The following is a 13,424-nucleotide window of genomic DNA, read 5'->3' as shown; positions in this document are numbered from 1 at the left end:
TTTTAATTTTATTTTGGGGATATTATATAAACCGTATTTGATTTATTACCAATTTATTATTAATTTACATTTTCTACTGTAAGGAAATATATATATATATATATATTTGTGATAACAATAAAATAATTTATATCACATAACTTCTTTTTATTAACATTTTCCGTTATATCATTTGGTGTTCATTCGTTTTACTGTAACTTATAATTAATATAATTTTATTTTTTTTTTTATTTATTCATATATTTATTTTATTATATTTTTCTGTAATAAATAAAAAAAAAAATAAATAATATATATATATATATATAATATTTTTTTTTTATTATTAATATATTGTGCCATATGATTTGTTATTCATCCGTTTTATATAAACCTATAATTAATTTGCTTTTACTTAATAATTTTCTTTTTTTTTTTTTTTTTTTTTTTTTTATGCTTATATTACTTGAATTTCTGTTTTTTTTTGGTATGGGGAAATAGCCCTTGAGAGGTTTTGGTATTCTTCAGGTATTTCTGAATCGGATTCAAAAAAAATATATGAGAGTGTAATTTTCTCTAAATTTTTTAATCTTGAATCATTTAATATTTCTGGATCTATAAAAAAGAGTATAGGTAAATCCATTTCTTCTTTAGCATTTAACATTTGTTCTTCAAAACAAAAACATTGAATTTTATTAAAATATAATCCAGCTTCTTCTGGTAATACATGATATAAAGCAATTCCAATAATAGGCTTATCCATTAAATTTTTTGCCTTATAAAAAGCTAATGCGGTTTCTCCTGGTTTTACTATAATATATTTTTGTTCAGGTTCAAATACCCATGGCATATTAGATTGACTAGTAAAATTTATTTCAATTAATCTATTTTTTTCATCCTTTTTCCTATTAAATATTTTACCTATATCCAATCGCTTCTGTACTGTACCACCATAACCTGTTGATTGGCAAAATAATTGATATAATGGCACAAAAGCAAAAGATAATCCAAACATTATAGCAGACAATGATAAACACGCATATGGAATATCCACTTTTTCTTTCTTTTCTAATATCCTATAAGGTGATATTACATTTTTTCTATTCTTCAAGTATAATCTCTTAAAAAAATTTTTCAAAACATTCATTTTATTATTTTATATCACTCATTCTTTCATATAATATATATATATATATATATATATATATATATATATAATATATGTATAATAATACTAAAATTACATAATGGGGACTTATTCAAACATAAGGATAATAATAATTAATTATATCACACAAGTAAATAATATAAATATATATATATATATATATATATATATAACGAAATTTATTTTATATCCATTTATATTCCCCTTTTTTAAATTTCTCACACCAACTTTTTAAAATAACATGAATTTTATAATTTCATTTTTTTTTACTTTCAATACACATACAAGAATATATAATGAATGTGAACGAATATATAATATAAATTATATTTAATTGTTAAGATGTGAAAATTTTATAAAATATACATTATAATATATATAAATGTGTGTTAAAAGATATATTATCTTATATTATTTAATTTTAATATTCCTTTTTTTCACATATATTTTTTAAAAAATATTCTCAAATTTTTTCATACTATTAAAAAAAAATAAATACTTAAAAAAATAGGTGCCAAAAGAAAATTCTTATTATGTTTTTATGAATGGAAAAATAAATTTAATTAACACATATAAACAAATAAAAACATATATATATTGACGTAAAATATCACATTATAATAAATAAGAAAAACAAAAAAAAAAAAAAAAAGATTAAATTTTCAAATAATTATATTAAAATATTATATATATATATATATATATAATTATAGGATCGATATATTTATAATATTATTATTTAATTTTTCTATGTAAAAAAACTTAACCTTTTAACAAATCAAAATTACAAATAAAATATTAAAAACAAAAAAAAATATAATAATAAATAAATATATATATATATATATATATATATATATATATTTATTTATTTATATATATTATCATGTCAGCTTAAAAACTATATTTCTTTTTGCATGTGTTTATTCAAAAAATAGGAGGGATATACCTCAACTAACCAACTAGGATCTATTGCAGTTACGTTCTTCATGAAAATTTTAGAAGAATTATTTGTATAAGCATCAGTATAGACAATAAATTTTCTCTTCATATAATTTATCTCATTTATTATAGATAAAGGATCAATAGAAAATAAATGACCACGATTTGTCTGATTTAATAATTCATATTCATTTGAATTTTTAATTTTTGAAACGTTATAATAAAATGATGCTATTACTGCTTTAAATATATTTTTTATATTTCCTGATGGTTTCATAGATATACCAAAACGTTTTAATATATATTTTAATCTATTAAAAAAATGAAATGCTTTCTTTAGAGATTTATATACTAAAAAATGACTATGACAGAAATCTTTTTTATTTTTAACACTTGAAAAATTTTGAAATATATTATAATAACTTAATAAATCACTTTCTTCAGCCATTAAAGACAATCTCATTGTTCTTACCTTTTCTAAATTTTTATGATTAAATAAAAATAATGGTTCATTTATTAACATACTAATAATTACACATACTTCATATAAACAATTATATTCTATACTATTTATTAAAAAAATACTATAACGAAATTTTAAAGGTAAAGAACAAATTAATAGACCTTTCTTCTTATCTATTATTATATTTCCATTAATATCCATTAATTTTAAAATATAAAATAATTCGAAACATTTTTTTAAAGATTTTAAAGAAGGAGCTGTAACAAAATCAAAGGAACACAAATTTTGAATTCCTAAAAATTTCAAAAAAAAAATATTATAAAATATATCCTTTTTTAATATTTCAGGTAATGGTATATCATTCAATAAATTATTATAATCATCTATGGTTATAAGTCTAAAACATATAGAATCTGTACTTATATATGCTCTTTCTTCACATTTTGTTTTATTACATAATATGGTATATCTATTTGTTATATTCATATCATAATTGTAAATTTCATCTCTCATATAACAAGTATCTATTATATAATTTATATTTTTTATCTTTTTATAATATAATATCAAATCTCTTAAAAGAATAATTTTATTCTTTAATTCGCTGTTACTAAATTCATCATTCATATTATTTATATCATATATTATAAGTATATACTTACTATCTATACCTTTATTTAATAATCCACTTCGAACTAGTTCAATTTCGTATTCATTATTTAAAAATATTAAAATATTTTCATTACGTTTATTTTTTTCAAATAATTTTTTAATAAGCTTAATGCTAGTTTCTATGTAATTTGAGCAACGCTCTTTTAAATAATATATTTTTTTATTATCTGTCTTTTGAGTATATGAATTAATAAAGTTTTTATTTTCATTTTTATCATCATCCTTAATATTAGTATCTACATGATGGTTTATATGAAAAATATAAACACTTACATTATTATTACTACTACTATTATTATTATTATTATTATTATTATTATTATTAATTTTGTTTATCATGTTGATAAACCTTTTCCATTCATTTTCTTTTTCACATATCTCCTTTTCCTTATTTTTTTTCTTTTCTTCATCATACGGATATATATTTTGTTGCCCTAATGATTCGGGTTCAACTTCCAAATTATTATTTACCAAGGAATGCATATATGTATTTTCAAATAAACTATTTCTTACTTTCATTTTATTATCATGGGTACTATTCCTACTTTCATTATTATCACTTATTGTATGTTCATCACTCGATAATATGATGTTTCTTTTAAAATCACATTTCTTTTTTCCTGACCCTTTCTTCATAATATCCTTTAATTCAATATTTGATAAGTTTTCTCCATATTCTTCTTCATACGAATTTATATCCTTATCATTATATTCTAATGTATTATTTTTTTCTACTGAATATCTGTTTTTCCTATTATTATGTTGATCTTTTTTATAAATATTTTCCTTGTTATTATAAAATTTATTCTTTACATGGTCATTTAATTCATTTTTATACTTATAATATTGTTCATCATAAGAAAGATTAGTACTATATTTTTTATTATAATCATAACTTTCTTCTTCATCATATATATTATTACTACCCCTTTTAATTTTCACTTTGTCTTTATAAACAAAATTGATATTACTTTTTATATTTCCTTCATTATTTTTATTATATATATTACTTTCATTACCTTGATTATCTCCCTTTTGTTTAATTTTTTTTTGTCCTTCTACTTCTTTTTTTTCCTTCACATAATCATTGTCAACAGATTCATTTTCATCATCATACAATGAGTTGTTCTTTTTTTTCCAGCTCCATACATTATCATTATATGAAATAAAAAAGTGTAATACTTGTTCACTAAAATAATCAGAAAAGAGAAATAAATATAAATCATTTCTCTTTAAAATAATTTTTTTTAATAAAGATAATATTAAATCAGTTTTAGAATGTCTTTTATAAATATTTGTTAAGATAATTATATTATATTGTATTAATAATGGATCTAATAAAATTTTTTCTAATAATTTTGATTCTTCTATAACTACAATTTTGTTATCATTTTTACATGTATTGATTTTTTCATAATATAAATCTTCATCATATTGTTGTATATCTTTGTATTTTTTTTCTTCCAATTCATATTCATCCTTTTTATTTATATTTCCCTTATCATTTTTATCTACATAAGGGAATAAAAAAAAATCATTCAAATTATTTTTACTCAATTCATAACAACAGTTAATAAATATATCATCCGAAAAACATAAACAAATTTTTGATTTCTCATTTAATGTGTGTATTTTCTTTTCATATAAAATAAAAATTAATTTTATCACTTCCTCAAATTCCAACTTACCAGTTACAAAATATATGTTATGAACACTTAATAAATTTATTATCTCATTTTTAAAATTTTCAAATAATTCTTTCTTTTGTTCCTTATTGTATATACTATAAGATTTCATTATTTTTCTCAATTAAATCAAATATTAATTACAAAAAAAAAAAAAAAAAAAAAAAAAATAATAAAAATAATAAAAATAATAAATAATAAATAAATAATATTTAGTACGATTAAACAATAGTAATATATATATATATATATATATTTATAAATACCTAATTAAAAAAAAATAAAAATAAAAAAAGCCCATAAAAGAAAAATATACATATATATTATATATATATATATGTTTGTTATTATAACCATAAAAATATATTAAGAGGGGTAATTTCTTTTACCCTCATTTCATGAAATTTTTTTTTTTTTTAATACATTAAAATAAATAAGAATATATATATATAATAACCTTAAGGGAATATTATATATAAATATACTTTATATATTGAATTTTAGAATTACCCATATTTATAAAATAGCTAATATATATATATATTTATAGTATTTGTAAAATAATAAATTTTAATTTTATTTATTTATTCCTTTTTTTTGAATTCCTTAATAATTAAATATTTAAAATATTTAAAGTTATTACACTTAAACAAAAACAATGACAATATATATATATATATATATATATATATATGTATAAAGAATTATAAAAAACAAAACAAAACTAAAACATTTAAAAATTATTATGATTTAATTATTTAAAAAAATATAGAATTCGAAATAATCATACATTAATAATATAATAATAATTTCTTTTTTTTTTTTTTTTTTTTTTTTTTTTTTTTTTTTTCATGAATTTAATGAAAATATAAATTGTAATTGTTTCTTCATGAGGGAAGCTAACATTTTTGCATGGTCTTCTTTGTTATTTTTTATTATATGCTTATACACATTTTGAAATACTATATTTGATTCGTTTATTAGCTTCAGTTGTTTTTCACTTGTATATTTTTTAAAAAACAAATCAACATTTTCTTTTGATAATACCATAACATGTATTTTATGATATTTATACAAATATAATCTTTGTATTAATATATCTATATCATTTGAATATAAGTTATTTGAAATAAAATTATATGGATACAAACTATTATGACTACTACTATTATCATTTGTTTTATTATCACTTATATGTTCTTTCTCTATATTCTTCATATGAATACATTTTATAATATCCTTTTTCATTTTTTTGTCATTTCTGATGTCATCTTTGTGATCTTTTACAAACAGTATAGCAAACTTGATGAGGGGGAAATAAATATTTAAAACAAACAAATTATTTAATTCATAATTTTTTAAATATATTATTGGAACATTATTATATTTTATTTTTCTTATATATAATTTATCTAATAATTCATAAAATGGTATAAGATCATATTTATATGCATACTTTTTTTGATAAATAAAAAAAATTTCTTTTAATTTTTTTAAAATGCACACTGGATAGATAACACCATCATGGCTAAAATTATTATAAATATTGTATGTATAATCATATTTATTTTTTTCATAGATATCTTTAATTTTTTTAATTTCTTTGTTTTTTTTTTCTTTTATATTGTCCACATTTATTATATTATCCTTTTGTTCTACATTATTATTAAATGTATTGTTCATATTTCCTACAATATTTATCCTCTCCATTTTAGTATCTTTCAAATTATATCTTACCACATCATATTTATTAACCACTTTATTATTCATACACATATATAATTTTTTCTTTTCTTCAACTGTTTCATTTTTTTTCTTATCAAATATAGTTGATATTTCTTCCTTCTCTTTTATTTTGTTACTATAAATTTGATTTGAAATATCAGACAAAATATTCCCCTTCCCTTTAATAATTTTTAAATATAATATAGGATAATATACTTCCAAAAAAAGAACACAGTAATAAAAATGTATTTGTCTTTTTATATTTTTACAAATATGATCTATATTTAAAAAACATATATCAAAAAGTGATATGATTAGCTCTTTATAATTTTGCATTTCTGTTTTCATATTATCTCTTTTGTAAGAACAAAGACATAATAAAATATCTAAAGAATATAAATAGTTCTCTATAATCCTTTTATTATTATTTATAATTTCAAGTAACGAATTAAACAAATTTTCATGATAAACTCTAGACATCCACATGCTTTTAAATATAAGTAATATTTCATCTTTTCTAAAAGGAGTATTTCTAATAATTCGATAAAATAAATCGCTATATAATTCTCCTATAATAAAAATATTTATATTAGTGTTAATATTAAAAAAAATCATATCTATTATTTGACTACATGTTAGTAATTCTAACTTAATATTATATTTATATAAACAATTAATAGATGTACCAAGAAAAAAAGAAACGTTACTATCATTTGTATAATTCTCATAAGAATTAATTGATGAAGAAATATTATTGTCTTTTATTACAATATTATTATTATGTTCCTTTATTTTATTATTATCATCACATTTTTTAATACCCCCACCATTTGTATCATCAACTTTTTGTTCTTTTATATTTATTTTATTTCTATCATTCTTATTATAATCTATCAATATTGTGTCATTATTATTTATGACAAATGTGTAATTATTATTTTCATAAAAATGATTAAAATATTTATTATTACCACAAAAATTAAGTTGACACCTCTCTTTTTTTATACCACGTTGTACTTCATCAAAAGATAAAATATATTCATATATTGGAACAAAATAATTCCTTTTACAATATTGATACAATTTAAATTTGTTTATTATATTTATTAATTTAAAAATATAATTCATACTTATAAAAATAGAATCGTGATATAACAAATGAGTATTATTTTCTTTCAATTTCTTAAAACAATATAAAATCAGAAGAAGGAAAATTTTACGCTTCCTTCTATTTATTAAATATTCTACATTTTCTATTAAATATAATATTTGGATATATGTTAATGAAGGTATGAATTTCTTATAATGTTTTAAAAACAATTGACTTCCTATTTGATTCCGTGCATCACATTTTAATTTTTTTAATAAAAAAAATATTTGACAAAAGAGTGCAGGTGAAATGTTTTGAATATTTAACAATTCCAATTTTTTCATTAATATTTTTTTTATTATTTTATTGTAACTTAATATATCAGATAAAAGAAATATACTTCTTATACTGTTTTCTAAAGAATGATGTTCAAAATAAACTTCTATCTTTTTTCTTATAAAATATATTAAACGTTTATTATACCAATTATATATTGTATTTCCTAGGTCCACATTATTTAAAATAAAATAATTTTTATATAATGAGAAAAAAAAAAGCACATTTTTTATTTGATACGTTTTCATAACATGAGAATTTATACATAGGCTATAAAATAATATATTTATATTATATATATTCATATATTTTGTTGTATATATAATATTCAAAAATTTTAATATTACATCACAATTTTGTACAATAAAAAAATGTGTCATATTTTGAAAGAGCGACTTCATATTTTTTCGTGTATTTGTGTATAAAATTAAAAGATATTTATCTTTATCTCTAAACATATTATTATGTATAATATTATTATGTATAATATTATTATGAGATAAATAATAAGATTTATTAGTATCATCATTAGAATATATAATATGTCTATAATAATTATCATAATCACTATTATTATAATTAATACTATTATTATTATTTTTATACATTGAATTATATGATATATTTATTTTCTTTTTATTTTCTATGTCAAAATTTTCATATTTTAAATTATTATCTATTATATTATTTTTTCCTATATCTAAATAGTCATTATATCTTATATTATATAATATATCTTTTAATAAATACCTTTCCACATCCTTATTATTTATACACATTATTAATTGTTTAATTTTTTCTTCTATAATAGTTTTATTATCAAATATATTTTCACATAATAATTCTATGCAATTTAATAAATAAATTATATTTTCATCACAATATGGTAAAAAAAAATTGTTTTGTTTAATTATATTATTTAGTAAATACATATAATTGAAATATAAACATATCATATAACTATAATATGAATATAAATAATTAATTTGTTCTTCATTTAGATTGGTTATATGATCAGACACCATATTATCATTATTATTATCATTATTATTATTATTATTATTATTATGTTTTTTTAATTTTATTATTGAATATATATCAATATTAAACAAATTATGCACATTTTTAATTACTTCATTTATTTTTACCTTCTTATAATAACTATAATACAAATGTAATACATTTATTATATTATAATATCCTACTTCTTTATGAAGCAATAAATTCAACATATGTATAATATTCTTGTTATTATTTTTTATTATATCCAGAATTTCTTCATTAGATATGTTTATATCATAAATAGTTTCTTCTACTTGTCTATTTTTATCCTCATTTATTTTATCCTTATATTTATTATCCTTGTCATCCTTTATTTTTTCTTCAATATAAATAAAAAGTTGATGGGAGTAAAACAAATTTAATTTTATATATAAAGATATATATGATAACAACAAATTCTTATCAAAGTATTTAATAAAATCAAAAGAGTAATTAAAAAAATATATAATAAACTGATTAAATGAAAAATAATATTTAAAGCATGAACTTGTGTTATCATAATTAATTAAATTTTTTTCGATAAAAACAAGAAATTTTTTAATTAGGTTTAAATTTATTTTTATATATTCATATTTTTTGACATAACTGGTACACATACTATTATATATTAATTCATTATTTAATTTAAAAACATTTTTATTATTAATGGACTTATCACAAGGATAATTCAAATGGTTATTTTTTTGTCCTACATTTTTTATATTATCATATATACTATTATATATATTATTATATATATTATGATTTATATTATCATTTATATTATCATTTATATTACAATTTTTATTAACACCTATAGCAACATTCACATTTTTCAAATCAAAACAAAATAAATCATAAAACTGATTAAATTTTTTATTTAAATTTTCTTCATTATTTACAATTTCTTCAATTCTTTTAATTTTTTTGTCATGTTCATTAATATTTTCCTCTTTCAAAATATGTTGAACATCTTTATCATTCAAATATAATTCCAGAATTTTTTCATTATCAATATTTCTTTTTAAAATAATCTTTTCATAAATATTTTGTAAAATTTGTTTTTTTTCTTTCCTTGAATAATAATTTATATTGGCTAGTTGTACATTTTTCACTTTATCATTTTTTCTTCCCCTCCCTTTTCCTTTTGAATTTAAATAACTGAAGAATTTTGCATCATTTTTACAAAAATAATAATTATAAAAATAACAATAATTATTATTATTATTATTAATATATGTAGTATAATATTGTATCCTGAGTAAAATATTTTTCCGATATTTCATTTGATCAGTTACACAAAAAAAAAAAAAAAAAAATGATATATAATAAAAATATATATTACATATATGTGTATAAAAGTATATTAAATATGAATATATAAGAATATACTAAGTTATACATTTTATATGATACATATTTATTATTTATATTTTACAAGATGAAAAATATATATATAAATATTTAAATATATATATATATATATGCTCTATACTTGGTAATTAAAATATAACCAATGAAGCTTCATATAATAAATAAAATTTTGAAATGAATTTGCATGATTAAAATATATATTTGTTTTATTATTATTTAATATTTCTAATACATATAAACATATAGGAAAATGTACATAAAATATATACGGTTTATTTCTCCAATAATTTAAATATTTCAAATAACTTATAAAATTATAATCATTAAAATATTTATTATCATATAAATGTTTTATATAATCTATATTACATAATGATTGTAAAAATTCTAGTTCGCATTCAAACCTTAATTTATTTTCAAATAAGCTCTCTCTATAATTCTTATTAAAAATTACTTTCTCATTATCATCTATAATATTACTCACATTGTAATTTTTTTGGTTTATTCCCATTTTAAAAAAAAAAAAAAAAAAAAAAAAAAAAAAAAAAATTCAATTGACAATAAATAAAATTTATAAATCAATACGAAAAAGGTACACTAAACAAATAAAATACACAAAAAAAACATAAACAAATATCATGTTGGTTTAAAGAGAAAATTAAATAATATGGAAAATACAAAAAAAAAAAAAAAAAATATATATATTATAAAATTAAAAAATTATCATATTTATTATATTAATAAATCAAATAAAAAATATATATATTTTTAATTACTTATAAATATTCTAATTATATCCAAAAAAAAAAAAAAAAAAAAGAAAAAAATTAAATAATATATATATATATATATATAATATTATGATCACTTTGGTATACTTTCCTCCATTATTCCCTGTAGCAAAAAATATATTATATAAAAATCATCATATAATAATATATAATATAATATAATATTAAATATGTATTTTATATATTATAAATGATGAAAAATAATAATATTCTTATGTATCGTTTGAACATTATATGATAATATATAGAAATAGTTTTATTTAAATTATTTTTCATTCGAAATAATATATAAATTTATATATCTCTGTTTATATTTTAACATACATATATATATATATTATGCTATTCATGTTAAACATTTAATAATAAATATTATATAATATATATAACTATTATGATTTTAAAATAATTCTTTTTTTTTCCGTTGATTCATATTTATAAATATGAGGGAATTATTGCTAACCATCAAACAAACACATTCACACACATAAATAAGCCACTTAAGTGAAAGGGATATCTTTCAAGTGTTATCATTTGGTAATTTTTTTTTTTTTTTAGGACAAGAACAAACATAAATGTACAAGAATATTATTATCACTTGCGTTATTTCATTCTTTTATTTCTTTTAATTTTTTTATCAATATTATTATGAGTATAAAAAAAAAATACATACATATATATTATATATATATATATATGCGTGCTGACAATATTATTTTCCATTGTGTATATGTTATTTATACATACATCATATTATCATTTTATTTTTAATCTAAACATATATATATATATATATATATATATATATATATATATATATTTATATTTATTTATTAAATAACTACTACTCATTATGAACATATAGGACAATTTTGTTTTGAAATTTTATCATTAAATGTGTTTTTTTTTTTTTTTTTTGTTTTCTTTTTATATAACGTTTATAAGAAATTATATATTTCATTGATATCATCACGTTTTTATGCTTCATTTTAAACTTGTACTTATTTTTTAGTACAAAAAAAAATAAAATACAACTAATTGTAAAAAAAGAAAAAAGAAAAAAATATTCTAATATACCAGATGTATAATGTTATTCACACCTATTAGAACGTTTTATAATATATATATATATATATATATATATATATGTGAACTAGCGCCTTATTTATTTTTTGACTTGTTAAAATTATTATTATATATTGTATATATTACATTAAAAGTTGAATATAGAATAACACTCATTTATTGTAATAAAATTATAAGATATATCCATAATTTCTTAAAATGAAAAGAAAAAAAAAATAAATAAAACAAAAAAAAAAAAAAGAAAAAGAAGAAGAAAAAAAAAAAAAAAAAAAAAAAAAAACTACGTAAACAATTTGTAAGTTATATATCTTATAATTATTCCAAGTTTAAAAATATGCACATATATATAATATATATATTATATTATATGCATATATGTATTCGTAGGGTATGCTAAACTATATATTTTAAAAAATGTGCACTCAAGGAAATTTAATATATATATGTATATATATATATTATTACACATTTAAAAAGAATTATAATAAATAAATATATAAATAAATGGATGAATACTAAATGAATAAAGGAATAAGAATTAAATGGGCAAATCTATTAATTAATATAAAAAATAAATAAATAAATAAATAAATAAATAAATAAATATATGTATGTATGTATGTATGTATGTATGTATGTATACACTTATCCATTTATATATAAACTTATATATTTGTATTACTCACGTAAAAATTACAAACAATTATAATAATAAAAAAATTGCGTAAAATAAATACATACATACATACATACATATATATATATTATATGCGTAAAATATATTTGCCCTTTGTAGGTCCTTCCATCATATATAACTAATATGCTGGATATCTATTAAAAGGATTTTGATTTCTGTTAAAATAATTATAATTAAAGTTTCCCATCATTTTATTATTTCGATTATTTCTCATTTTATTTCTGTTATGATTTCTATTATGCATATTAGTCCTATAATGTGCAGCTGCTATTCCAAATGTGTCCACATCTAGCATTCTTAACTTTTCTCTGTCAACTCTTTCATCAATTCCTTGTTTTTTATCTAAGGTTTCACAACTTATATTATCAAAGAAAC

The 13,424-nt window shown here is 17.0% G+C and overlaps 5 protein-coding genes across 5 annotated transcripts in view; all 5 read right to left on the bottom strand.

Moving 5' to 3' along the window:
- Positions 1 to 436: 436 nt before the first annotated feature.
- Positions 437 to 1,126, bottom strand: PADL01_1475100 (cytochrome c oxidase assembly protein COX11, putative; the record flags this gene model as incomplete). The annotated part of the gene is made up of 1 exon (XM_028685065.1): positions 437 to 1,126. One exon carries the CDS (start codon positions 1,124 to 1,126, stop codon positions 437 to 439), a length of 690 nt encoding a protein of 229 aa, XP_028541081.1.
- Positions 1,127 to 2,048: 922 nt separating this feature from the next.
- On the bottom strand, positions 2,049 to 5,021 carry PADL01_1475000 (conserved protein, unknown function; the record flags this gene model as incomplete). The annotated part of the gene is made up of 1 exon (XM_028685064.1): positions 2,049 to 5,021. The coding sequence occupies one exon, from the start codon at positions 5,019 to 5,021 to the stop codon at positions 2,049 to 2,051; it is 2,973 nt and encodes a 990-aa protein (XP_028541080.1).
- Positions 5,022 to 5,758: 737 nt separating this feature from the next.
- On the bottom strand, positions 5,759 to 10,387 carry PADL01_1474900 (conserved Plasmodium protein, unknown function; the record flags this gene model as incomplete). Its single annotated transcript, XM_028685063.1, has 1 exon — positions 5,759 to 10,387. One exon carries the CDS (start codon positions 10,385 to 10,387, stop codon positions 5,759 to 5,761), a length of 4,629 nt encoding a protein of 1,542 aa, XP_028541079.1.
- A 203-nt stretch (positions 10,388 to 10,590) lies between these two features.
- PADL01_1474800 (mediator complex subunit 31, putative) lies at positions 10,591 to 10,986 on the bottom strand (the record flags this gene model as incomplete). The annotated part of the gene is made up of 1 exon (XM_028685062.1): positions 10,591 to 10,986. One exon carries the CDS (start codon positions 10,984 to 10,986, stop codon positions 10,591 to 10,593), a length of 396 nt encoding a protein of 131 aa, XP_028541078.1.
- Positions 10,987 to 13,167: 2,181 nt separating this feature from the next.
- PADL01_1474700 (trailer hitch homolog, putative) overlaps positions 13,168 to 13,424 on the bottom strand; it is a gene marked incomplete at both ends in the record, with an annotated part of 990 nt that continues 733 nt past the window's right edge. Inside the window, one exon of the mRNA XM_028685061.1 lies at positions 13,168 to 13,424. This exon is cut by the window's right edge and continues 733 nt beyond it. Within this exon, the coding sequence (XP_028541077.1) occupies positions 13,168 to 13,424 (257 nt within the window).

The sequence above is a fragment of the Plasmodium sp. gorilla clade G2 genome (assembly GCF_900097015.1).
Source record: "Plasmodium sp. gorilla clade G2 genome assembly, chromosome: 14".
In the NCBI taxonomy this organism is placed as follows: Eukaryota; Apicomplexa; class Aconoidasida; order Haemosporida; family Plasmodiidae; genus Plasmodium; species Plasmodium adleri (nom. inval.).
Note: the sequence above shows the minus strand (reverse complement) of the source record. Positions and strands in the feature narration are given on the sequence as shown.